This window comes from Globicephala melas, chromosome 1, assembly GCF_963455315.2.
Source record: "Globicephala melas chromosome 1, mGloMel1.2, whole genome shotgun sequence".
NCBI classification, from domain to species: domain Eukaryota; kingdom Metazoa; phylum Chordata; class Mammalia; order Artiodactyla; family Delphinidae; genus Globicephala; species Globicephala melas.
This window is the reverse complement of record NC_083314.1, coordinates 159,406,011-159,432,919: the sequence shown is the minus strand read 5'-3', so window position 1 is coordinate 159,432,919 and position 26,909 is coordinate 159,406,011. Positions and strand designations below refer to the sequence as shown.

Sequence of the window (26,909 nt, the reverse complement as noted above, 5' to 3'; positions counted from 1 at the left end):
CTCGCGGGCTCTAGAGCGCAGGCTCAGAAGTTGTGGCGCATGGGCTCAGTTGCTCCATGGCATGTGGGATCTCCCCGGACCAGGGACCGAATCCATGTCTCCTGCATTGGGAGGCGGATTCTTAACAACTGCGCCACCAGGGAGGCCCTGTAGGAACTCTTTATATTTAATTTTATGGTGGTTTTTGTGAGAAGTTTTAATTTTTCATGTAATTAAATCTATCAGTAGTTTTCTTTGTGGTTTCTAAATTTTATGTCTTGCTAAGAATGCCTTCCTGGGACTTCCCTGGTGGCGCAGTGTTTAAGAATCCTGCCAATGCAGGGGACATGGGTTCAAGCCCTAGTCCGGGAGGATCCCACATGCCATGGAGCAACTGAGCCCATGCGCCACAGCTACTGAGCCCACATGCCACAACTAATGAAGCCCGTGCGCCTAGAGCCTGTGCTCCACAACAAGAGAAGCTACTGCAGTGAGAAGCCCGCGCACCACAATGAAGAGTAGCCCCTGCTTGCTGCAACTAGGGAAAGCCCGCGCGCAGCAATGAAGACCCAATGCAGCCAAAAATAAATAAATAAATTTATTTTAAAAAATTGTAAAGGAGCAAGGCTGCTGATGGAGTAGGAGGAGGGGGGGCAGAAATTCCGTTGGGATGCCAGGTGGTGTCTCTTGGCAAGCTAGTCTAGTTCAGTAGTGTGCAATGCAGGTCTCTTTCCTCAGACAGAGTGGCTCCACTTCAGCTCCCACTTAAGATTTTTGTTTGAATAAGGGGGTCCCCAGCTAAAGAAGAGTTTAAGTCCCTAGCCCAGCTGATCGACTGCAAAGAAGTTCGTCCTCAACTTCTAAGCTCCAGACTTGTGGAAAGATTGTATGAAGAGAGGCTGGGAAGTCAAAACACCAACAGAGACCAGCAGCCCACACAAGGGTTGGAGTGTCACAAGCAGCATGGGTGGCTGGAGCCCTGCCATCTGGCACAAGGTCCACTAGCAAGGCTCCCTCTGACACAATCTGGTCTCAGGGGAGCATCGACACATTCAAAAAGTCCAGTTCCATTCATAAACCTCAACTGAGCGTGTTCTGGCTCTCACCCTCAGACGAGTGCGCCAAGTCCCTGTCCTCAGGTGGCTCAGACAAAGGCTGTGTAAACGTGCTTGGTCCCTGACAACTCTGCTTCCCTCTCTTGGACTAAGCCGAGATCGTGAGCTCTCTGTCTCTCAAAGGACAGCAAGACAGCAGCAGGGGAGCAGCTTTTAGCTGGGGGAAAGGAGGGAAGGGAGGAGAATTATTTACTATTGGGCACTTACTCTGTGCCAGACACGCAGGAACATGCACATATATGGTTTAACTTCCTCCTCACAACATCCTTGAGCAGTAGGTGAAGGGACTGGTCCCAGGTCCTTAGAGCTAGTATGTTGTGGAACTGGGATTTGAACCCAGGACCACCTGATTGGAAAGTCTGCACTCTGGAGAAGCTGGGGATTCACCCAGAGTTTTTTACCTAGGCCCCTCCACTGGACCATTTCTAGTTCCCATGGTTTACACATTAATTGCTCATTCATTCATTCATTCATTCCATACATTTCCCTGAGTAGGCATTTGGTGCCAAGTAACATGTTAGGCAACAGAAACACAAACCTGAATTCCTGAATAAGGCATAAGCCCTGCTTTCAAGGATTTATAATGCAATGGGAGCCAGGCCTGAACTGAGACAGAAGACCAGGAGCTGAGCTAATTATACCACCAAGGGAGGCCCTGTGGTAGTCTGGCCAGAGGGCAAGAAGCTTTAACATGAGAATGAGAATTCAAGGTTTGGTGTCATGGGGGTGCAAATAGATTGCCAATTCTCTGTCCATTCCCCACGTTGTCCTGTAGATGTGTGGGCTGTGGGAGAATGAGCAGACAACATCAGAGAGAGCTGAGGGGGAAGTGGTATTCTGGGGCAGAGCTTCCTCTCAGACACAGCAGGAAGTGGAAGGAGAGCTTGTCGAACAGACTGAGGTTTAGGAGAGTTTATTGACTATAGAACATTGGTTTGGCAGGGCTCAGAAGGGCTCAGTTGGAAAGCGGGCAGTGGGTGCCTGAGTAGGAGTGAGTTTTGGAAGAATGTAGATCATCAGAGCAGTCGAGAATGGCAGGGGTGAGAGACTGAGGAATTGAGGCGTTGCAGTCATGACTATGGCCTAAATACATTTCATACTCAGGTTTCTGAAGCTATTTTCAGTACAGGAAACAAGCTATGGTTTCTGCTCAGTGTACCAAATAAAATATGGGAGGAAATCTGTTAGAAAGTGAGAGGGGGAAAGTCAGCCTCAAACCAGGCTGGAAGCCACCAGCACTGTGTGAATGGGAAGAACTTAGCCTGGAGTGGAGAAGGGAGGTGGTTACTAGGCTTAACTCAAAACTTGACCTTTGGGGGCTTCCCTGGTGGCACAGTGGTTAGGAATCCACCTGTCAATGCAGGGGACACGGGTCGGGCCCTGGTCCGGGAAGATCCCACATGCCGCAGGGCAACTAAGCCTGTGCACCACAACTACTGAGCCTGCGCTCTAGAGCCCGTGCTCCACAACAAGAGAAGCCACCGCAATGAGAAGCCCACGCACCGCAACGAAGAGTAGCCACTGTTCGCCACAGCTGGAGAAAGCCCGCGCGCAGCAACAAAGACCCAACACAGCCAAAAATAAATAAATTTATAAAAAATTAAAAAAAAAACTTGGCCTTTAGTTGGCTTTCCTTATCCTTTTATCCTCTTAACTGTCAACCAGTCTGTTCTTTTAGTGAATACTTCCTCCCCTTCAAACTTTCTGTCCCCTATCATTGTTTCCAGTGAATATCTGGCTTAACGGAGAAGCAGCATGGCACTACGGAAAGAAGTTGGAGTATGTCATCAGTAGACTAGAGTCCAGTTACTTGATTAAAAGTCTTAGTTCTATAGCCAGGCGGGGATGGAATCAGCCAGGACTAAAATGCAGGATTTAGAACTCCAATTTTTCCGTGCTTCTCAGCCATATCATGTAATGCAGAGCCTGATTTTCTTAGCTCCTCTGAGGTTGTTTCCTCATCTACACAAATACCTTTCTTAATAATATCTACCTTATAGGTGGTTGTGAAGATTAGATGACATGTGAAGCCCATAACAAAGTGCCTGGCCATGGTGTGCCCCAAATATTTTTTAAAATCATTTTTATGATACAAAAATTATTTGGCTCTATGGCTGCACATTGTAGGTGCTCAAATAACTATCACACTACACGTGTCATGGGCTGAATTGTGTCCCCTCAAAATTCACACCTTGAAATCCTAAGCCTCATTACTTCAGAATTCACTGTATTTGGAGACAGGGTCTTTAGAGAGGCAATTAAATTAAAATGAAGCCTGTAAGGTGGGCCTTAATCCAGGATGACTAGTGTCCTTATAAGAAGAGGACATTTGGACACAGATGTGTATAGAGGAAAAACCATGCGAAGACACAGGGAGAAGATGCCATCTACAAGCAAAAGAGAGAGATCTCAGAAGAAACCAATCCTTGATCCTGGATGTTTATCCTCCATAACTGTAATAAAATTAATTTCTGTTGTTTAAACCACTCAATCTGTGGTACTCTGTAATGGCAGCTCTAGCAAACGAGTACAACATATACACATTGTCCCTTTTTAACTGGTGGGCACAGAGCTGCCTCATTCTGAAGACTAGAAACTCCTTCTTGGCCTATGTTCTCCAACTCAAAGTCCCAACTGAAAGCCCCGAGGATGCTGGGTCTACTGGGCTGACCGCACCACCCTGGAGTGGGGTGTTGCTCCTTTGGCTCTTGGCTGCTACAGTGAAGGCTTCCAAGAAAGCAAAACTTTTCTCTTTGAAGTGACTGGTGACTTACTGAGCAGAGGTCATAGACAGAGAGAACACATCATTCATCATAGTCCATTCCCGTGGTGCTTTCGGCTGCATGGGTTGGGAAGAGCACCTGGGTGTACAGTCTTGGATGAAGAAGTGGAAGGAAAATGCTGCGTCCGTGGTGACCCCGGTGTTCTCAGTCCCGGGACAGTGGAGAAAGAGGAGACAGAGGAGAAAGAAGTGGTCTGAGGTGGGAGGAAGGAGGAGAGGTGTCCGACGTGCATCTCAGGACACTTTCCACGGGCGGAAGTGGAGTGCTGTGTCTGGATCAGTGGGGTCTGCAATCCCGATCTTTCTCCGGGCACTTGTGTATTGGAATTCTCTGGGAGGACAGCATGTAGACCCCCCCAGAGCCCTTCGCCAGGCCTCCCTGGGCTACAGGGCAGTGCGGGCGGGCGGGCGCGCCCCCGACACGTCCTCTGGGCGCTGCCCCCTCAGGGCGCGCGCGCCCACCCCCGCCCACCCCGCCTCTGCCCCACGCCGGGCCGGGTGGACCCGGCTTCCGGGGCTGTGCACGCCCCCTCCGTGAGCCGGGACCCCTGGCCGCGCGCGCCCCGCGCCCTCTCCCCGTCCGACGGGCGCGCGCGCTGGCTCCCGCTCCCGCTCCCGCTCCCGCTGGCGGCGGCGGCGGGGATTGTTTTTGTTGTCGCTGAGGCCGGAAGAGCCGCGGGAGCCGGGTCCCTGTCCCCGGGCCGGGCGCCGCCGCCGCCCCTTGCTCAGCGCCCGCGTCTCCGCGGCGCCCCCATAGCGCCAATATTCCGGAGATCAAGCGTTACGCGGCGGCGGCGGCGGCGGCGGCGGCGGCGGCGGCGGCGGGGCCCGGAGCGGGAGGCGCCGGGGACCGCGGCGAGGCGGCCCCCGCCGCCGCCATGGAGGCTCTGGGACCCGGTGAGGAGGACGCTCGGGCCGGGACCAGGACCGGACCCGGGGACGGGTGGGCGGGCGGACGGGCTGGCAGCTCCCCGTGGCCCCCATCGGCTTGTGCGTACCTGGGTTGGGCCGTCAGGCCTGGGGGAGGGGGACCCCATTGCACAAGGCGGAGGGAGCTGACCCTGGCCTCGGCGGGGTGGGGGGGGTTCCGCGCCCCAGCCTGGAGATCTGAGCCAGTTCTCGAGGTCTAAGGAAGGAACGAGGTCACGGAGGAAGGTGACCCGCGTCCCCAGGTCTCAGGGAGACCTGACCCAACCTCAGGGAGGTGGTTTGTGCTCCAGGGTGGAGGCGAGGCCAGTTTGGGCTTCAGAAGGGACGCGATCTGTGCCAGGTGCGCAGTGGAGGCCTGGCCCTGACCGGACCAGACCAGCAAGGACTCCACCATCTACTACCAGGGGTATTCTTGGCTTGGGGCCGCACCCCTATTTTTCTTTGCACTGAAAGACAGTCCAGAGCCCTCAGATAAGGAAGAAAGAGAACTTCCCCTAAACACTTCTCATTAGCCCCGAAGGCCAAGGGGCAAAGTGTCCACCCTTTCGCAAAGGCCCTGAAGTCTTGGGGAATGTGGCCTTTGGCCTCTGTCTACCTGTCAGTCTGTGCAAGAGACCCAGAGTGGTCTGTCGTGGCTCCTCAGTGACAGACGAGTTACCAGCCAGAGGCTCCAGCTCCGGCTTTAATACTCTGAGTATCTTCTAATTGGGTTAGAAGTAGTTGTGAGGATCAAATGAAGGAGAAAGTGCTTTGGAAACTGTATTATGAATGGCCTCTGGTTATCTCCTCGACTCTGCGCAAACAAGAAGAACCATTCCAAGTTGTAACAAATGCCCTGCAGATTGGAGTCTGCTGCTCCCACCTGGAACCCCAACAAGTTTCTGATGTCTTGGCTAAGTAGGGCAGGGTTTAGGGGCTGTGTTAGAATTAACTTTAATATCATACCTTATCTACATAGTAGTCTTAGTTGTAGAGCATTTCATTTTTTTAGTGCATAGAAAACTCAGTCTACCATTTGAGTTTGGAAACTTTGCAAGTTTGTTTACTTGAAACTTGTTTACATAGCTGAATGATTCAACTCCACTTTAATTTGCTGCTTGGAGTATTTTTTTTTAAGTCTTTATTGAATTTATTACAGTATTGCTTTTGTTTTATGTTTTGGTTTTTTTGGCCACGAGGCATGTGGGATCTTAGCTCCTGGACCAGGGATCCAACCCCCCACCCCCTGCACTGGAAGGCGAAGTCTTAACCACTGGACTGCCCGGGAAGTCCCTAGAGTTTTGGGATTCTTTTTAATTAATTAATTTATTTTGGCTGCTTTGGTTCTTCGTTGCTGTGCATGGCTTTCTCTAGTTGCAGCGAGCAGGGGCTACTCTTCGTTGTGGTGTGTAGGCTTCTCGTTGCGGTGGCTTCTCTTGTTGCGGAACATGGGCTCTAGGCACTCGGGCTTCAGTAGTTGTGGCTCGCGGTCTCTAGAGCACAGGCTCAGTAGTCATGGCGCACGGGCTTAGTTGCTCCGAGGCATGTAGGATCTTCCCGTACCAGGGCTCGAACCCGTGTCCCCTGCGTTGGCAGGCGGATTCTTAACCACTGCGCCACCAGGGAAGCCCCTTAGAGTATTTTTTAAAGGACTTTGTAGTCAAATTTCATATGCCTTTTAAAAATAAATTGGTTTTGTCACATTAATATTATTTGATAAACCTCAGTGTATTACACAGGGTTACTTCAGCTATGTCCCCCGGCTAAAGGCATGATCAGGTCTTTAGGAATGTAACAGACTTCTGTTCCAATCCAATCTAGTAATTTAATAGTTGTATAACCTTGGGCAAATTACTTAATTCCTTTGAACTTTCATTTCCGCATCTATAAAAAAGGGTAATAATAATTATGTGCTGCAAGATTGTTGTGAGAATGAAATAAGGTAATGTATGTGGGAAGTCTTGTAGATAGCAATGCATTGGAGATACTCAACAAATGTTTCTTCCCTCCCTCCCCTACTGGAAAGTCATAATTGAATCAACTGTTGCATTTATGAGCTGATATTGAAAGAGACTATGTAACTGTGTATACAAACCAAATTTCATGGAAAAGATCAACCTGGTGGTGTTAGGAACATCCCAGGGACTCTCTTTTTGGTTTGATTTTAGATTTTGCAGGACTTATCATTTCACCCAGGATTGAGGAAAATTAATTCTCACTAACCACATTCATAAGACACTAATGAATAAGCCATGATGTCACGTAGATCTTTTCCGTTGACTGGAATATTTTCTTGCCTGCTGTCTAGCAGACTCCTTTTCTGGTGTCACAGTACCTTGGAAACCCAGTTAAAAACAAGAAGCTGCTTGCTGAGCATGGAATTAGAGCAAAGGGAGTTGATAGTCTTGTGGAATGTTTCATCCAGGCTAAGAACCTAGAGAAGCTTTCCTGCTTCTTTGTTAAAGCACATGAATCTAGTGCTCTGTTCCCTCCTAGCTTGAACAATCATTGAAGCATGTTTAGTCTTGCTCTGCTCTCCCTCACCCAATTTCGATTTCTGACAACAATAACTTGGAAATAAATATATTTAATTATATTACCATTTATTTTGCTTACATTAATATTGATTTTTACAGTGCTTTACAGTTTGGAAAGTGCTTTCTTAGCTGTTAGCTCATTTAATTGTCTGTGAGGTAGGCAAGGCAGGTGTGATCCCCATTTTACAGATGAGAAAATAGGTTCAGAGAGCTTAAGTGACTTTATCAAGGTCTCAAGGCTGAGTGGTGAGGATGAGTCTGGGTCACCTGACTCCTCGTCTAATGCCCTCCTCTTCTATTAAGCTGACTTCATCTAATCTATATTGAGTCATATTTGTTACCTTTTTGGAAGATGTCATTCTCTGACTTTGTCACTAAATTTTGGAGATGCTCCCCACATGAAGACCTTTGAGCAATAACTATAACATTTATGCAAGCTCAGTCATAATAACTAACATTTATCGAGTGCTTACCATTGTGAGGCACTGTGTTAAGCCTTTTATATACATTGTCTCATGAGATCCTCACAGTAGCCTTATGAGATGGATGCTATTATTATCATACCTCCTCCATGTTATAGATAAGGAAGCTGATGCACAGATCGGCTAAGAAACTGGCCCTACGTCATGCAGTTAGGGAGTGGTAAAACCAGGAGTTCCAGAGCCTCAGCCACTGTGATTTATTTCTTCGTAAGTCGTTTGATAAATTCAAAGAAACCAGCTTTGGGGATGAACAATTTTAGAATATATCTTTCTGAGTAAGTCTTCTAAACTTATTAAAAGGAATGATCACTCACCTTCTAACTTTTCTCTCTTGCCATGGAAAAGACACACACTCTGCTTTTCTCCACTTCTTAATCCCTTTCCTTCATTTCTTCTGCCTCTGCCTCTTTAAAGGGCATCAAGTACTTTAGAGAGGTATAGATGCCATAGGATTGTGAAGTAAATTGGAGAAGAAAGAGCCCTGAACTGGGAGTAAGGAGACCTAGTCTAGTCATACGTCCTTGGGCAAGTCACTTGATCCAAATTTCTGTTTGCAAATTTCTGTCATAAAGCTGGATTTGCGATACAAAGATTGCTTAAGCATATCTTGGAATATAAAGGGCTGACTTTTTTATGTGATTTAATTGGGTTAATTCAGTATGCCTGTCTACCTCTGATATTATTTATTATCTACTTCTTACCTTGTTTATAAATGCCATATCACACCAAGAGTAGATCCCCTTGTTCACTAGAAGTGGAACTCAACTCCAAGGAATAATAATATTTTTAGTATAAATTAAGTGCTTTTTTGTTTTAATGAAAAGATAATCGTCAATTCTTTTGTTTTAGAAATGACTAGGTTTCTGTTTAGTTTCTACCTGGATCTGCTACAGGGATTATTGGTACTGTTCTGTTTAACATTTATTGAATTCCTACAATGTGCTCATCATTGAATTAGGTATTGAGATAACAACGAACTGGAAGTCCATTTCTTCTAAGAGTTTACAGTCTAGTGAAGGAGACAGTAATTTAACAAGTTGTTTCTAGGTACTTGTCCTAAGTGCTCCCTTATACAGAAGTTCTTGGGAACACAGAAGATGCATCCTCCAGCCTGGGAGATTCTGGAAAGGCTTTCCAAGGAGGTTGCACTCAACCTGAGTTTTGAAGGATGAGTATAATTTAGGGGAAGAAGGAACAGTGAATTTAATACGTGAAAAGATTTTCAGTACTTTAAGAATTAGTATGTGGTGATCTGTCAACACAAATTTCATTAAAGTGTTTGCTTTGATTTTCCGAAGTGATGTTGGACCAGAACAGCTTCTTGCTGCAAAGTTTTCTCTCCTTACTGAATTGTCTTTGTTCTTGGTGAAATACCATTGCAACAAGAAAACCTGTTGTAACTTTCCTTTGTAAACACAGCTAACTTTACTCAACACCTATGCATAGCAGAAAAGATGTTTATTTTTTAGGCCAGTGTCCATTTGACATTATAATCAAAAAGGAGTAAGATTTTCTGTAGACAGATATTTCCCAGACTGTGTTTCCCTAAATCCTTATCTACTGAGTATTGATAGATGTTTGATTTTAAAAACAGAGAGAGGGACTTCCCTGGTGGTCCAGTGGTTAAGACTTCGCCTTCCAGTGCAGGGGGTGCGGCTTTGATCCCTGGTCGGGAGCTAGGATCCCACATGCCTAGCGGCCAAAAAAAAAAAAACATAAAACAGAAGCAATATTGTAACAAATTCAATAAAGACTTAAAAAATGGCCCACATCAGGGGCTTCCTGGTGGCGCAGTGGTTAAGAATCCACCTGCCAACGCAGGGGACATGGGTTCGAGCCCTTGTCGAGGAAGATCCTACATGCCGTGGAGCAACTAAGCCCATGTGCCACCCATGTGCCACAACTACTGAGCCTGCGCTCTAGAGCTCGCGAGCCACAACTACTGAAGCCTGCGCACCTAGAGCCCGTGATCCGCAACAAGAGAAGCTGCCACAACGAGAAGCCTGTGCACCGCAACGAAGGGTAGCCCCTACTCGCTGCAACTAGAGAAAGCCTGCGCACAGCAATGAAGACCCAACACAGCCACAAATAAATAAATAAAATAAATAAATTTATATTTAAAAAATGGCCCACATAAAAAAAAATCTAAATAAATAAATAAAAACAGAGAGAGAAAGAGTGTGTGTGTGCAGGTGTATTCTAGGGAAAAACAAGTTAGGTAAATGATGAGTTAAAGTTTAACAGGTTTATTTATTACATGACTTCTTAGAGAATTTAACACGATAATATACATTGGAATTTTAAGCAGGGGAGGGAATATGCAGTTTCTTTAGCTTATGGAATCCTTTCTTTTTATGGAATATCTTGTGAACCATCAATGGAATAATTTGGAATGACTGCCGTATCTAGACCAAGGTTTCTCAGCCTCAGTACTGTTTTTTTTTTTATTTTATTTTTTAAAATTTATTTATTTTTGGCTGTGTTGGGTCTTCTTTGCTGCGCACGGGCTTTCTCTACTTGTGGCGAGTGGGGGCTACTCTTCATTGCGGTGTGCAGGCTACTTATTGTGGTGGCTTCTCTTGTTGAGAGCACGGGCTCTAGGCATGCGGGCTTCAGTAGTTGTGGCACATGGGCTCTAGAGTGCAGGCTCAGTTGTGGTGCACGGGCTTAGTTGCTCCACTGCATGTGGGATCTTCCCAGACCAGGTCTCCAACCTGTGTCCCCTGCATTGGCAGGCGGATTCTTAATCACCACGCCACCAGGGAAGTCCGAGATGGTTTTATTTTAAAATGCATATAATTTTGTAAGCCTAGCTGTAGATCTACTGATGCTGATAAAAGGTTTTAGACAGTAGATTGCCTCAGAGGGTTCATCATACTGTGTCTAATGTTGACATCCCCCATATTCAGAATAATAGCAACATGGCAAAATATTTAGAAATCTAGAGAGTCTTAGGTCAAAAAACTTTTGATCTTTGTATATCAGAGTATGTTCAGTGAATAATAAGATCTCAATAATTGTAGCTATTTTTATTTTGTTTTGGTCATGCCACATGGCTTGTGGGAATTTAGTTCCTGGACCAGGGATTGAACCCGGGTTCTTGGCAGTAAGAGTGCAGAGTCCTAACCACTGGACCACCAGGGAATTTCCAATTGTAGCTATTATCATCATCATCATGATCATGAGGGGAATATTATCCTTCACAAACAAATGGCACATCAAATATCTTTCATTCTCTTCAGGACCTCCAACCAGCCTGTTTCAGCCGCCTCGTCGTCCTGGCCTTGGAACTGTTGGAAAACCAATTCGACTGTTAGCCAATCATTTTCAGGTTCAGATTCCTAAAATAGATGTGTATCACTATGACGTGGATATTAAACCAGAAAAACGGCCTCGTAGAGTCAACAGGTAAGGATTAGGAAGAGTAGGCTTCTTATACATTAATTTTTTTTTTACATCTTTATTGGAGTATAATTGCTTTACAATGGTGTGTTAGTTTCCGCTTTATAACAAAGTGAATCAGTTTTACACATACATATGTTCCCATATCTCTTCCCTCTTGCATCTCCCTCCCTCCCACCCTCCCTATCCCACCCCTCCAGGCGGTCACAAAGCACTGAGCTGATCTCTCTGTGCTATGCGGCTGCTTCCCACTAGCTATCTACCTTATGTTTGGTAGTGTATATATGTCCATGCCTCTCTCTCACTTTGTCACAGCTTACCCTTCCCCCTCCCCATATCCTCAAGTCCATTCTCTAGTAGGTCTGTGTCTTTATTCCTGTCTTACGGCTAGGTTCTTCATGACATTTTTTTTTTCTTAAATTCCATATGTATGTGTTAGCATACGGTATTTGTCTTTCTCTTTCTGACTTACTTCACTTTGTATGACAGACTCTAGGTCTACACACCTCATTACAAATAGCTCAATTTCGGTTTTTTTATGGCTGAGTAATATTCCATTGTATATATGTGCCACATCTTCTTTATCCATTCATCTGATGATGGACACTTAGGTTGTTTCCATCTCCGGGCTATTGTAAATAGAGCTGCAATGAACATTTTGGTACATGACTCTTTTTGAATTATGGTTTTCTCAGGGTATATGCCCAGTAGTGGGATTGCTGGGTCATATGGTAGTTCTATTTGTAGTTTTTTATGGAACCTCCATACTGTTCTCCATAGTGGCTGCACCAATTCACATTCCCACCAGCAGTGCAAGAGGGTTCCCTTTTCTCCACACCCTCTCCAGCATTTATTGTTTCTAGATTTTTTGATGATGGCCATTCTGACTGGTGTGAGGTGATGTCTCATTGTAGTTTTGATTTGCATTTCTCTAATGATTAATGATGTTGAGCATTCTTTCATGTGTTTGTTGGCAGTCTGTATATCTTCTTTGGAGAAATGTCTATTTAGGTCTTCTGACCATTTTTGAATTGGGTTGCATGAGCTGCTTATAAATTTTGGAGATTAATCCTTTGTCAGTTGCTTCATTTGCAATTATTTTCTCCCATTCTGAGGGTTGTCTTTTGGTCTTGTTTATGGTCTCCTTTGCTGTGCAAAAGCTTTGAAGTTTCATTAGGTCCCATTTGTTTATTTTTGTTTTTATTTCCATTTCTCTAGGAGGTGGGTCAAAAAGGATCTCGCTGTGATTTATGTCATAGAGTGTTCTGCCTTTGTTTTCCTCTAAGAGTTTGATAGTTTCTGGCCTTACATTTAGGTCTTTAATCCATTTTGAGCTTATTTTTGTGTATGGTGTTAGGGAGTGATCTGTCTCATACTTTTACATGTACCTGTCCAGTTTTCCCAGCACCACTTATTGAAGAGGCTGTCCTTTCTCCACTGTACATTCCTGCCTCCTTTATCAAAGATAAGGTGACCATATGTGCGTGGGTTTATATCTGGGCTTTCTATCCTGTTCCATTGATCTATCTTTCTGTTTTTGTGCCAGTACCATACTGTCTTGATTACTGTAGCTTTGTAGTATAGTCTGAAGTCAGGGAGCCTGATTCCTCCAGCTCCGTTTTTCGTTCTCAAGATTGCTTTGGCTATTTGGGGTCTTTTGTGTTTCCATACAAATTGTGAAATTTTTTGTTCTAGTTCTGTGAAAAATGCCAGTGGTAGTTTGATAGGGATTGCATTGAATCTGTAGATTGCTTTGGGTAGTAGAGTCATTTTCACAATGTTGATTCTTCCAATCCAAGAACATGGTATATCTCTCCATCTATTTGTATTATCTTTAATTTCTTTCATCAGTGTCTTATAATTTTCTGCATACAGGTCTTTTGTCTCCTTAGGTAGGTTTATTCCTAGATATTTTTTTGTTGTTGTTGCAGTGGTAAATGGGAGTGTTTTCTTGATTTCATTTTCAGATTTTTCATCATTAGTGTATAGGAATGTCAAAGATTTCTGTGCATTAATTTTGTATCCTGCTACTTTACCAAATTCATTGATTAGCTCTAGTAGTTTTCTGGTAGCATCTTTAGGATTCTCTATGTATAGTATCATGTCATCTGCAAACAGTGACAGCTTTACTTCTTCTTTTCCAATTTGGATTCCTTTTATTTCCTTTTGTTCTCTGATTGCTGTGGCTAAAACTTCCAAAACTATGTTGAATAAGAGTGGTGAGAGTGGGCAACCTTGTCTTGTTCCTGATCTTAATGGAAATGCTTTCAGTTTTTCACCATTGAGGACAATGTTGGCTGTGGGTTTGTCTTATATGGCCTTTATTATGTTGAGGAAAGTTCCCTCTGTGCCTACTTTCTGCAGGGTTTTTATCATAAATGGGTGTTGAATTTTGTCGAAAGCTTTCTCTGCATCTATTGAGTTGATCATATGGTTTTTCTCCTTCAATTTGTTAATATGGTGTATCATGTTGATTGATTTGCGTATATTGAAGAATCCTTGCATTCCTGGAATAAACCCCACTTGATCATGGTGTATGATCCTTTTAATGTGCTGTTGGATTCTGTTTGCTAGTATTTTGTTGAGGAATTTTGCATCTATGTTCATCAGTGATATTGGCCTGTAATTTTCTTTCTTTGTGACATCCTTGCCTGGTTTTGGTATCAGGGTGATGGCGGCCTCGTAGAATGAGTTTGGGAGTGTTCCTCCCTCTGCTACATTTTGGAAGAGTTTGAGAAGGATAGGTGTTAGCTCTTCTCTAAATGTTTGATAGAATTCGCCTGTGAAGCCATCTGGTCCTGGGCTTTTGTTTGTTGGAAGATTTTTAATCACAGTTTCAATTTCAGTGCTTGTGATTGGTCTGTTCATATTTTCTATTTCTTCCTGATTCAGTCTTGGCAGGTTGTGCCTTTCTAAGAATTTGTCCATTTCTTCCAGTTTGTCCATTTTATTGGCATAGAGTTGCTTGTAGTAATCTCTCATGATCTTTTGTATTTCTGCAGTGTCAGTTGTTACTTCTCCTTTTTCATTTCTAATTATATTGATTTGAGTCTTCTCCCTTTTTTTCTTGATGAGTCTGGATAATGGTTTATCAATTTTGTTTATCTTCTCAAAGAACCAGCTTTTAGTTTTATTGATCTTTGCTATCATTTCCTTCATTTCTTTTTCATTTATTTCTGATCTGATTTTTATGATTTCTTTCCTTCTGATAACTTTGGGTTTTTTTTTGTTCTTCTTTCTCTAATTCCTTTAGGTGCAAGGTTAGGTTGTTTATTCGAGATGTTTCCTGTTTCTTAAGGTAGGATTGTATTGCTATAAACTTCCCTCTTAGAACTGCTTTTGCTGCATCCCATAGGTTTTGGGTCGTCGTGTCTCCATTGTCATTTGTTTCCAGGTATTTTTTTATTTCCTCTTTGATTTCTTCAGTGATCACTTCGTTATTAAGTAGTGTATTGTTTAGCCTCCATGTGTTTGTATTTTTTACAGATCTTTTCCTGTAATTGATATCTAGTCACATAGCGTTGTGGTCGGAAAAGATACTTGATACAATTTCAATTGTCTTAAATTTACCAAGGCTTGATTTGTGACCCAAGATATGATCTATCCTGGAGAATGTTCCATGAGCACTTGAGAAAAATGTGTATTCTGTTGTTTTTGGATGGAATGTCCTATAAATATCAATTAAGTGCATCTTGTTTAATGTATTATTTAAAGCTTGTGTTTCCTTATTGATTTTCATTTTGGATGATCTGTCCATGGGTGTAAGTGGGGTGTTAAAGTCCCCTACTATGAATGTGTTACTGTCGATTTCCCCTTTTATGGCTGTTAGTATTTGCCTTATGTATTGAGGTGCTCCTATGTTGGGTGCATAAATATTTACAATTGTTATATATTCTTCTTGGATCGATCCCTTGATCATTATGTAGTGTCCTTCTTTGTCTCTTCTAATAGTCTTTATTTTAAAGTCTATTTTGTCTGATATGAGAATTGCTACTCCAGCTTTCTTTTGGTTTCCATCTGCATGGAATCTTTTTCCATCCCCTTACTTTCAGTCTGTATGTGTCTCTAGGTCCGAAGTGGGTCTCTTGTAGACAGCATATATATTGGTCTTGTTTTTGTATCCATTCAGCCAATCTGTGTCTTTTGGTGGGAGCATTTAGTCCATTTACATTTAAGGTAATTATCGATATGTATGTTCCTATTCCCATTTTCTTAATTGTTTTGGGTTTGTTATTGTAGGTCTTTTCCTTCTCTTGTGTTTCTTGCCTAGAGAAGTTCCTTTAGCATTTGTTGTAAAGCTGGTTTGGTGGTGCTGAACTCTCTCAGCTTTTGCTTGTCTGTAAAGGTTTTAATTTCTCCATCAAATCTGAATGAGATCCTTGCTGAGTAGAGTAATCTTGGTTGCAGATTTTTCTCCTTCAGCACTTTAAATATGTCCTGCCAGTCCCTTCTGGCTTGCAGAGTTTCTGCTGAAAGATCAGCTGTTAACCTTATGGGGATTCCCTTGTATGTTATTTGTTGTTTTTCCCTTGCTGCTTTTAATATGTTTTCTTTGTATTTAATTTTTGACAGTTTGATTAATATGTGTCTTGGCATATTTCTCCTTGGATTTATCCTGTATGGGACTCTCTGTGCTTCCTGGACTTGATTAACTATTTCCTTTCCCATATTAGGGAAGTTTTCAACTATAATCTCTTCAAATATTTTCTCAGTCTCTTTCTTTTTCTCTTCTTCTTCTGGAACCCCTATAATTCGAATGTTGGTGTGTTTAATGTTGTCCCAGAGGTCTCTGAGACTGTCCTCAGTTCTTTTCATTCTTTTTTCTTTATTCTGCTCTGCAGTAGTTATTTCCACTATTTTATCTTCCAGGTCACTTATCCATTCTTCTGCCTCAGTTATTCTGCTATTGATCCCATCTAGAGTCTTTTTAATTTCATTTATTGTGTTGTTCATCGTTGCTTGTTTCATCTTTAGTTCTTCTAGGTCCTTGTTAAATGTTTCTTGCATTTTGTCCATTCTATTTCCAAGATTTTGGATCATGTTTACTATCATTATTCTGAATTCTTTTTCAGATAGACTGCCTATTTCCTCTTCATTTGTTAGGTCTGGTGGGTTTTTATCTTGCTCCTTCATCTGCTGTGTGTTTTTCTGTCTTCTCATTTTGCTTATCTTACTGTGTTTAGGGTCTCCTTTTTGCAGGCTGCAGGTTCGTAGTTCCCATTGTTTTTGGTGTCTGTCCCCAGGGGCTAAAGTTGGTTCAGTGGGTTGTGTAGGCTTCCTGGTGGAGGGGACTAGTGCCTGTGTTCTGGTGGATGAGGCTGAATCTTGTCTTTCTGGTGGGCAGGTCCACGTCTGGTGGTGTTTTGGGGTGTTGTGGACTTATTATGATTTTAGGCAGCCTCTCTGCTAATGGGTGGGGTTGTGTTCCTGTCTTGCTAGCTGTTTGGCATAGGGTGTCCAGCACTGTAGCTCGCTGGTCGTTGAGTGAAGTTGGGTGCTGGTGTTGAGATGGAGATCTCTGGGAGATTTTCGCCATTTGATATTATGTGAATCTGGGAGGTCTCTTGTGGACCAGTGTCCTGAAGTTGGCTCTCCCACCTCAGAGGCACAGCACTGACTCCTGGCTGTAGCACCAAGAGCCTTTCATCCACATGGCTCAGAGTAAAAGGGAGAAAAAGTAGAAAGAAAGAATTAGTAGAAGTATGAAGAAAGAAAGAAAGAAAGAAAGGAGGGAAGGAAGGAAGGAAGAAAGAAAGAAGAAAAGAAGGAAAGAAGGCAAGAAGGAAAGAAAGGAGGGAGGGAGGGAGGAAGGAAGGAAGGAAAAAAGACAGAAAGAAAGAAGATACAGTAAAATAAAGTATAATAAAGTTATTGAATTAAAAAATAATTATTTAGAAAAAATAAAGGGACGGATAGTACCTTAGGACAAATGTTAGAAGCAAAGCTATACAGACAAAATCTGACACAGAAGCTTACACATACACCCTCACAAAAAGAGGTAAAGGGGAAAAAATCATAAATCTTGCACTCAAAGTCCACCTCCTCAATTTGGGATGATTCGTTGTCTAAAGGAGGGAAGGAAGGAAAGAAAGAAAGAAAGAACGAAGGTAAAGTATAATAAAGTTATTAAAATTAATTATTAAGAAAAAAATTTAAAAAAAACAATGGACGGATAGACCCCTAGGACAAATGGTGGAAGCAAAGCTATACAGACAAGATCTCACACAGAAGCATACACATACACATTCACAAAAAGAGGAAAAGGGGAAAAAAATCATAGATTTTGCTCTCGAAGTCCACCTCGTCAATTTTGGGATGATTCGTTGTCTATTCAGGTATTCCACAGATGCAGGGTACGTCAAGTTGATTGTGGAGCTTTAATCCGCTGCTTCTGAGGCTGCTGGGAGAGATTTCCCTTTCTCTTCTTTGGTCTCACAGCTCCCAGGTGCTCAGTTTTGGATTTGGCCCCGCCTCTGCGTGTAGGTCGCTGGAGGGCGTCTGTTTTTCCGCTCAGACAGGACGGGGTTAAAGGAGCAGCTGCTTCGGGGACTCTGACTAACTCAGGCCGGGGGTGGGGGGGAGGGAGGGGCACGGAGTGCGGGGTGGGCCTGCGGCTGCAGAGGCTGGCGTGACGTTGCACCAGCCTGAGGCGCGCCGTGCGTTCTCCCGGGGAAGTTGTCCCTGGATCCCGGGACCCTGGCAGTGGCGGGCTGCACAGGCTCCCCGGAAGGGGGGTGTGGATAGTAACCTGTGCTCGCACACAGGCTTCTTGGTGGCGGCAGCAGCAGCTTTAGCGTCTCAAGCCCGTCTCTGGGGTCGCGGCTCGCGCCCGTCTCTGGAGCTCCTTTAAGCAGCGCTCTTAATCCCCTCTTGTCGCGCACCAGGAAACAAAGAGGGAAGAAAAAGTCTCTTGCCTCTTCGGCATGTCCAGACTTTTCCCGGACTCCCTCCCAGACAGCCGTGGTGCACTAACCCCCTGCAGGCTGTGTTCACGCCAACCCCAGTCCTCTCCCTGCGCTCCAACCGAAGCCCGAGCTTCAGCTCCCAGCCCCGCCCGCCCCGGCGGGTGAGCAGACAAGCCTCTCGGGCTGGTGAGTGCCGGTCGGCACGGATCCTCTGTGCGGGAATCTCTCCGCTTTGCCCTCCGCACCCCAGTGGCTGCGTTCTCCTCCGTGGCTCCGAAGCTTCCCCCTTCCGCCACCCGCAGTCTCCGCCCGCGAAGGGGCTTCCTAGTGTGTGGAAACCTTTCCTCCTTCACAGCTCCCTCCCACTGGTGCAGGACACGTCCCTATCCTTTTGTCTCTTTTTATTCTTTTTTCTTTTGCCCTACCCAGGTACGTGGGGAGTTTCTTGCCTTTGGGGAGGTCTGAGGTCTTCTGCTAGCGTTCAGTAGGTGTTCTGTACGAGTTGTTCCACGTGTAGATGTATTTCTGGTGTATCTGTTGGGAGGCAGGTGATCTCCGCGTCTTACTCTTCCGCCATCTTCCCCTTGTCCCCTCTTATACATTTAAATACATGTATTTTGTTTATCATGAATCGTATTGTTCTCTAAACTCTTTTAACATGTAGCCTTTTTTTTTTCTCTAAGATGTTAAGTTTCTTGATAGCAGGTTTGCTGTCTCATACTTGGTTGTCCTCCACAGATTCTAGCAGAATGCAGGATACATCATTGTTCAGTCAGTAAATACTTAATGAATGAAGAAGAAAGGTCACTTTTTCACTGTCCAAAGGTAGCAGAAATTTGTAAAAATAGGTGAAGCCACTGGTGTCTATGGAAAATAGAACTATGTGGAAATTCAAATTTTATTATCATGTGTTGGTATTGGACATGAGAAAAATATAAGTGTAAAGACAGAAGAATCATCTTGGGGTATTGAAGAACATAAACTGAGAAGCTCTGTTTAATTCTAGCATTATCCAGGAGGGGTCTAGATAAGATGATTTAAGCATTGTTGTCTGTATGACAGGAATTTACTAATAGTGAATATAGCCCTATAGCAGATATTTTTACAGTGTGCTGAGATCACCCACTTTACTTTTCTCTGTTTTCACGCTGTGATATTCAGGCAGTCCTTAATATTATAGTTCTTGCCTTTCCAAGGATGCTTTTGCTGTAAAGTGAAGTATTTCTTTGTGGCTTGGGTTTTTTTCTCATTATAGATCAATTATTTGGCTTTCTGGTGTAGTTCAGTCTCCTGCAAGCCCTTAATTGTTTGGCTGTTGTATAACTGAAATCAATAATAACAGAAGCGGTGGCAATGGCTAATATTGATCCATTTGACATATATTCTGTTGGGTGCTCATTGTGTATCAGGTATTGTTCTATGTTCTGGGAATACAACATGAACAAACAGGCAAAAGCTCCTACCCTTGAGGAACTTATATTCTAATGGGGGAAAAGTCCAAAAATAAATGAATAAGCAAAGAAAACATATTATTTGTTAGTTGATGATAACTGTTGTGAAGAAAAATAAAACAGGGATCGAAGATAGGGATGGAGGATGGGCCACTGATTTTACATATATATGTATATATATACACACACACACACATATACATATAGTATATATAGTATTTATGTATACTGTAAATACGTATATATTTTGTGTATATGTTACATATATATTATGTAAGATGTTTGTGTGAACGCACATGTGTGTATATATATGGGTATGCGCACACACATAATGTAATATTTTAATAGTATAGTTAGGGAAGAGCTCACTGAAAAGTGACATTTGAGGAGAAACCTAGAGGAGGTGAGGGATATCTACATGACGAGAGTCCCAGGCAGAGGCAGCAGCTTGCATGGTATATTCAAGGAATAGCAGATAAAGCCTGTATTGCTGGAGTGAGTGAGGGGGAGAGTGATAGAGAAACTCCAAAGGACCCTATCATGCAGAGTCTTGTAGGTGGTCATAGAACTTTAGTGTTTACTCTGATTAGATGGGGTTTGAGTAGACATTTGGTATGATTAACTTAGATTTTTGATCTTTTTTTTTTTTTATTGCGGTACGCGGGCCTCTCACTGTTGTGGCCTCTCCTGTTGCGGAGCACAGGCTCCGGACGCGCAGGCTCAGCGGCCATGGCTCACGGGCCCAGCCGCTCCGCGGCATGTGGGCTCCTCTCGGACCGGGGCACGAACCCGTGTCCCCTGCATCGGAAGGCGGACTCTCAACCACTGCGCCACCAGGGAAGCCCTAACTTAGATTTTTAATGGATCATTTTGGCTGCTGTGTTGAAAACGAACCCTAGCAGGTAAGGGTGAAAAGCAGGGAAATCAATTAGGAGGCATGTGTAATGATTCAGGTGAAAAATGATGGTGGCTTGAACTTGGGTAGTAAAAGTGATAGTGATTAAAAACTGGTCAGAGGGCTTCCCTGGTGGCACAGTGGTTGAGAGTCCGCCTGCCGATGCAGGGGACACGGGTTTGTGCCCCGGTCCGGGAAGATCCCACATGCCGCAGAACGGCTGGGCCCGCGAGCCATGGCCGCTGAGCCTGCGCGTCCGGAGCCTGTGCTCCGCAACGGGAGAGGCCACACAGTGAGAGGCCCGCGTACCGCCAAAAAAAAAAAAAAAAAAAACTGGTCAGATACTACAAATATTTTAAAGGTAGTGTCAGCAAGATTTGTTGATGGATTGAACAGGAGGTATGAAAGAAATGAATCATCATTGATTCCAGGGTTTTTGTCCTGAGTGGATGGAAAGATGGAGTTGCCATTTATCGGGATGGGGAAAACTATGGGAGAGGCCAACAGGGTTGACAGATCAGGAGATCTGTTTTTTGGCCATGTTAGGATTGAGATGTCTATTGGACATCCCAGTGAAGATGTTGAGCAGGAAATGGGATACATGAGGTTGGACTCAGCAGAAAGGTCCAGGCTGGAGACAAACATTTGAAAGTCATCAGCATATTGGTGGTAAAGCCATGAGACCGGGTGAGATCATGTAGGAAGTGAGTGGTTAAAGAAAATAAGATTTCAAGACTGAGTCCTGAGGTAACTCAATACTTATAAATGGGGAGATGAGGAAGGATCAGCAAGGAGACTGGCATGGAGAGGCCACTGGGATGAGAGATAACCAGGGCAGAGTGAGGAGGCAAGGGAAGAAGATGTTTTAAGCTGAAAGAATTGATCGTCTAATGTTCGAGGAGCATTGAATTTCGCAATGTGGAGCTCACTGGGGACCTTGATAAGAGTAGCTTTGGTGGAGGAAAAGCCTCACTAGAGAATATTGAAGAGAGAAAGGAGAAGAGCAATTAGAGACAGCTCTGTCAAGGGATTTTGATGCAATGGGGAGCAGAGAAATGGAATGTTCAGACGAGGAGGAAGTGGGATCAGGAAATTTCAAATTTTTTTTAAGATGAAGAAATTATAGCATATTTATTTGCTGAAGGCAGTAATTCAGTATAGTGGAAAAATTTGATGATTCAGGAGAGAGGAAGATTCCTGGAGTGTTATCCTTGAGCATACCAGAGTTAAGCAGGCTAGTTAGCAGCCATTTAGTCTTGTCCAGAGCATCCACAAGACATTTGGTCTAAGTCAAAAGGTCCCTGAAATTTGGTCCTATTCAAAACGTCCATGAGCGTATTTGGCCCATGCCAAATTTTTGTTTTGGACAGAAGTGAATATCAAGGACCTTTTGGTGTGGACCAAATGTCCCTATGGACGTTTTGGACAGGACCAAATATGACCAAATATCACCAAATATCGAGGACCTTTTAGGATGGACCAAATGTCTTATGAATGTTTTGGACAGGACCAAATGTCCTGCAAGCAGTAGGCTTATTGCATGACAAGCACTGTTCTAAATATTCTGTGTCTATTTATTCACTTAATATGACAACTTTTGTGGTGGGTGTTATGATTACCATAATTTTACAAATGAAGAAACAGATGTGAGAGATTAAGTAACTTGTCCAACGTCATACAGCTCTGCCACTTAATCATTGTGTGACCAGGGGCAGTTTACTTGCCCATTCTGAATTCAATAATTATTGCCCTGCTTGTCTCACAAGGTTGTTTTGAAGGTTAAGTGAGAATAGAGGTGAAAATATGTTTTTTACTGTAAAACTTTATGGTTACATTTTAAGAAAGTAAGATAAGAAATTACCCTTCCAGTCTGAAAATATACTGTTCTTTTTTTTTTTTTAATAAATAAGCACAAGCCTCTTGTGAGTTAACAACAGCCCGTATTTATTTATTAAATATTTATTTATTTATTATTTTTGGCTGTATTGGGTCTTCGTTTCTGTGCGAGGGCTTTCTCTAGTTGCGGCAAGTGTGGGCCACTCTTCATCGCGGTGCGCGGGCCTCTCACTGTCGCAGCCTCTCTTGTTGTGGACCATAGGCTCCAGACGCCCAGGCTCAGTAGTTGTGGCTCACGGGTCCAGTTGCTTCGCGGCATGTGGGATCTTCCCAGACCAGGGCTCGAACCCGTGTCCCCTACATTGGCAGGCAGATTCTCAACCACTGCGCCATCAGGGAAGCCCCAAATATACTGTTCTTAAGTCAGCTTTTTAAAATTGGGAATGTATGAGACTGTATTTCTCCATCAGTTTTTTTCAGTTGCATGATTTGGTTTGAAAACATATGACTTTCCCACAGATTTCATTTGTAGTAATATTAATGCCTTAGCGAGTTGTGATGTATTTTTTTTTTATAGAAACATGGGTATATTTATTTGATAAAGAACTTTGTTGTGATGTATTTTAAGGTACAGTTCCCCTACATGGGGCTCAGTAATGTTGGTAAGACATAGCACCTGACTTTTCATTGACGCTAGCATTCCAAAATCGCACAGACCCAGATCTGTCCATCTTAAACTGTAGACTCTGGTTCCCCCACAGCTGCATTTGTTTCAGAGCCTGCATACAGTGTGATCCGGCGTATATGAAGAAACATTTAAATAAAGCTATTCATGCTCTATTGAGAGAAAGACTTTCTTTCTAAACAGAAAGAAACTACATTGGTAATCTTTACAGAATGAGGACATTTTACGACATTCCCTTTTCTCTACTGCTTGGAAGCAGTTTGGAATATAACAAGACAGTATGAAGAATAATAAATTTCTAGCATTATCAAAGGGGTTGACTTAGTCCTTTGATTTTGATGCATCTTAGATTTATTGATCCCCAGATTTCTGAATTCTGCTCACTCTCTTTTCCAAAACCAGTATACTTGAATAAGGATGTTTATTTGATAACACACTTATCATTGTTCAGTTATGAACATGCCAAACTTAGATACCTAAGACAGGTTATTCTTATAAGCCTCTATTTATCATAGGAGAGGATTTTGGAAAGCAAGAATTTGAGAGGATGCTATAGTTTATGCTCTTTTTCCTTTTATTCCCTCCTTTTTGTTGTCATCTCATGATTGCTTTTGTTCACTTGCCTACCTTTCTTTAGTTAACTATTTTTCTAATTACTTGAGTCAGTTGTAACTTTAACTCTTATTTTTTCCAAGGAGTTTTGAACTGAATTTAGTTGATTAAGGTATGGTGATAGTTTCCTTACTGTTCACCACCGCTTCTCAGAGCTAACCTACACTATCTCCATTACTGTTAAGGGACGTAGTAGATACAATGGTGCGGCACTTCAAGATGCAGGTATTTGGTGATCGGCAGCCTGGCTATGATGGCAAAAGAAACATGTACACAGCACATCCACTGCCAATTGGACGGGAGAGGGTAAGTGTTAACGGCAAGAAATATTGATTAGACTTATGTCATTTAGTAGTAATTACATAGGACAACAGTGTTTCCCTTTCTAATAACAATTCAACACTTAAAGTTGTTTCTCATGCTGATGATAGATTTGTTATTCTGTCCATATTCTCTTGTCCCTTAGTTAACCAATAACTGAGCATTAGAATTTAGGTTGATTATGTCATCTTTACATATATTCCAGATTTCTCACAGTGTTAAAGTGCCACCTGAATCTGAAGAGTGGAATTTTTATAACTTGTCGAATTTGCCTGCCAACTTGTAGAATATTATATAACACCCACTTATGAAAATATTTTTAATACCACAATAACCTAAGACATTTGTTTTAAAAATTTAAAAGCAATACATAAATATATACTCATTATAACCTTATTCAGACAATCTAGAAATGCTATGGTTTCCCGCCTCCCAACTTGCCTGTACCCTCAATCCCATTTTCACTTTCCGAGGAAACTGCTATAATAGTTCAGTATATATCCTTTCATATTTTTTTTGTGCCTTAGCTATTTATGCATATTTATATATATTCTTTTTTTTAAAAAAAAATATTTATTTATTTATGTTTTTGGCTGTGCGCGGGCTTTCTCTAGTTGCAGTGAGCTGGGGCTACTCTTCGTTTTGGTGTGTGGGCTTCTCATTGTGGTGGCTTCTCTTGTTGCAGAGCATGGGCTCTAGGCATGTGGGCTTCAGTAGTTGTGGCACTCGGGCTCAGTAGTTGTGGCTTGCGGGCTCTAGAGTGCAGGCTCAGTAGTTGTGGTGCATGGGCTTGGTTGCTCCATGGCATGTGGGGTCTTCCCGGACCAGGGCTCGAACCCATGTCCCCTGCATTGGCAGGCGGATTCTTAACCACTGCGCCACCAGGGAAGTCCCCTATATATATTCTTATTTGTTTGATATTGTTCTATGATTTATTTTTTCATTTAACAATATGTCTGGGAGATCTTTCCATTTCTGTACATTTAAGTCTACCTTATTTTTTATTTTTTATTTTTTTGCGTTACGCGGGCCTCTCGCTGTTGTGGCCTCTCCCATTGCGGAGCACAGACTCCGGACGCGCAGGCTCACCGGCCATGGCTCACGGGCCTAGCCGCTCCGCAGCATGTGGGATCTTCCCGGACCGGGGCGTGAACCTGTGTCCCCTGCATCGGCAGGCGGACTCTCAACAACTGAGCCACCAGGGAAGCCCTACCTTATTTTTTTAATTCAATTTTTTTATTGTGGTAAAATATATATAACATAAAATTTACTATTTTAACCATTTTTAAGTGTACAATTCAATGGCATTAAATATATTCACATTGTTATGCAACTGTGACCACTAGCCATCTCTAGAACTTTTCATCATCCCAAACTCAAACTCTGTGCCCATTAAACAATTACTCCCCATTTTCTCCTCCCCTATCCCTGGTAACCACTATTCTACTTTCTGTATTTATGAATTTAACTATTCTAGGTACCTCATATAAGTGGAATCATATAGTATTTGTCATTTTATGTCTGGCTATTTATTTCACTTAGCATAATGTTTTCAAGGTTCATCCATGTTGTAGCATCTACCTTATTTTTAACTATTACATAATATTCAATATTAAATTATTCCCCTACTGATGGAACATAGGTTGTTTCCAGTGTTTTGCAATTATAGAAAGTGTTAAACATCCTTATGCATATACCATATGAATATTCCTGGGATGTCTCAGCCTTTGTAAATATGTATGTGTATGTATTTTATGTATTTTTCCTTAGGTTGATATGGAAGTGACCCTTCCAGGTGAGGGTAAAGACCAGACCTTTAAAGTGTCTGTTCAGTGGGTATCAGTTGTGAGCCTTCAGTTGCTTTTAGAAGCTTTGGCCGGGCACTTGAATGAAGTCCCAGATGACTCAGTTCAAGCACTTGATGTTATCACAAGACACCTTCCCTCCATGAGGTTAGTTTGAATTCCTTGCCACAAATGTCAGACTTTTTTTGCTAGGTTGCATTGGAGACATTGAAAGGTTTCTGCACAAGTCATAGTTCAAACTTGGTTTCAGTTTACAAAATTGAGAGTGAAATGAAAGACTCAAGTTTTTACTGTGAAACATGCAAACTCTTGTTTCTTCAGGTACACTCCAGTGGGTCGCTCCTTTTTCTCACCTCCTGAAGGTTACTATCACCCTCTGGGAGGGGGAAGGGAGGTTTGGTTTGGCTTTCATCAGTCTGTGAGACCTGCCATGTGGAATATGATGCTGAATATTGATGGTAAGGTGGAACTCTCTTTACCCTTTACTCTTTTGGCTGGTTTTTTGGTCTTTCCTCTTTCCCTGAAGCTAAGTATCCTTCTCTGTTTGTTAGTGTCTGCAACTGCTTTCTACCGGGCTCAGCCTATCATTGAGTTCATGTGTGAGGTTTTAGACATTCAGAACATCAATGAACAGACCAAACCCCTAACAGACTCCCAGCGTGTCAAGTTTACCAAAGAAATCAGAGGTAGGTATTTGCATTACTGTGGTCTTGGAGAGGCAGCTCAGCATGGTGCAAGGAGCACGGTCTTGCAGTCAGACACACCTGGGCTTCCATCCCATTCCTGCCAGTTCTATCATTGGGACCTTGGGCAAGTTATTTAACCACTGTGAGCCTTAGTTTATTCATCTCTAAGATAAAGATAATGTGTATCTTGTAAGATTGTTGTGAGAATTAAATGCAACTAAGTGTATAAATCTTCTTTATACAGTAGCACAGTACCTGGTACATGTCAGGAACTTAGTAACTGTTACTTTTACTTACTTGAAAACTTCCATTTTAATAAAATAACACAAGTTCATTTATTATCAGAATTTCTTTGCTTCTTTACCTGTTGTTAGCTATCTTCTCTCATTATACCAGAAGCTTCATTAGGGCTATCTCCAGACCCAAGAATAAGCACCAAAACGTAGTTGATGCTTGATAGATACTTATTGAATGAAGTAATACATCAAAGTAGGTTGCAAGTCTTAA

The 26,909-nt window shown here is 43.0% G+C and overlaps 1 protein-coding gene across 1 annotated transcript in view; it reads left to right on the top strand.

Annotated features, from left to right (window-relative positions):
* Positions 1-4,705: 4,705 nt before the first annotated feature.
* LOC115860046 (protein argonaute-4) overlaps positions 4,706-26,909 on the top strand; it is a 42,864-nt gene continuing 20,660 nt past the window's right edge. Inside the window, exons 1-6 of the mRNA XM_030869431.3 lie at positions 4,706-4,773; positions 11,047-11,212; positions 23,776-23,896; positions 25,682-25,863; positions 26,038-26,174; positions 26,268-26,402. Coding sequence (XP_030725291.1) covers positions 4,755-4,773; positions 11,047-11,212; positions 23,776-23,896; positions 25,682-25,863; positions 26,038-26,174; positions 26,268-26,402 — 760 coding nt within the window. The 5' untranslated portion in view covers positions 4,706-4,754. The remainder of the gene's footprint in view (positions 4,774-11,046; positions 11,213-23,775; positions 23,897-25,681; positions 25,864-26,037; positions 26,175-26,267; positions 26,403-26,909) is intronic.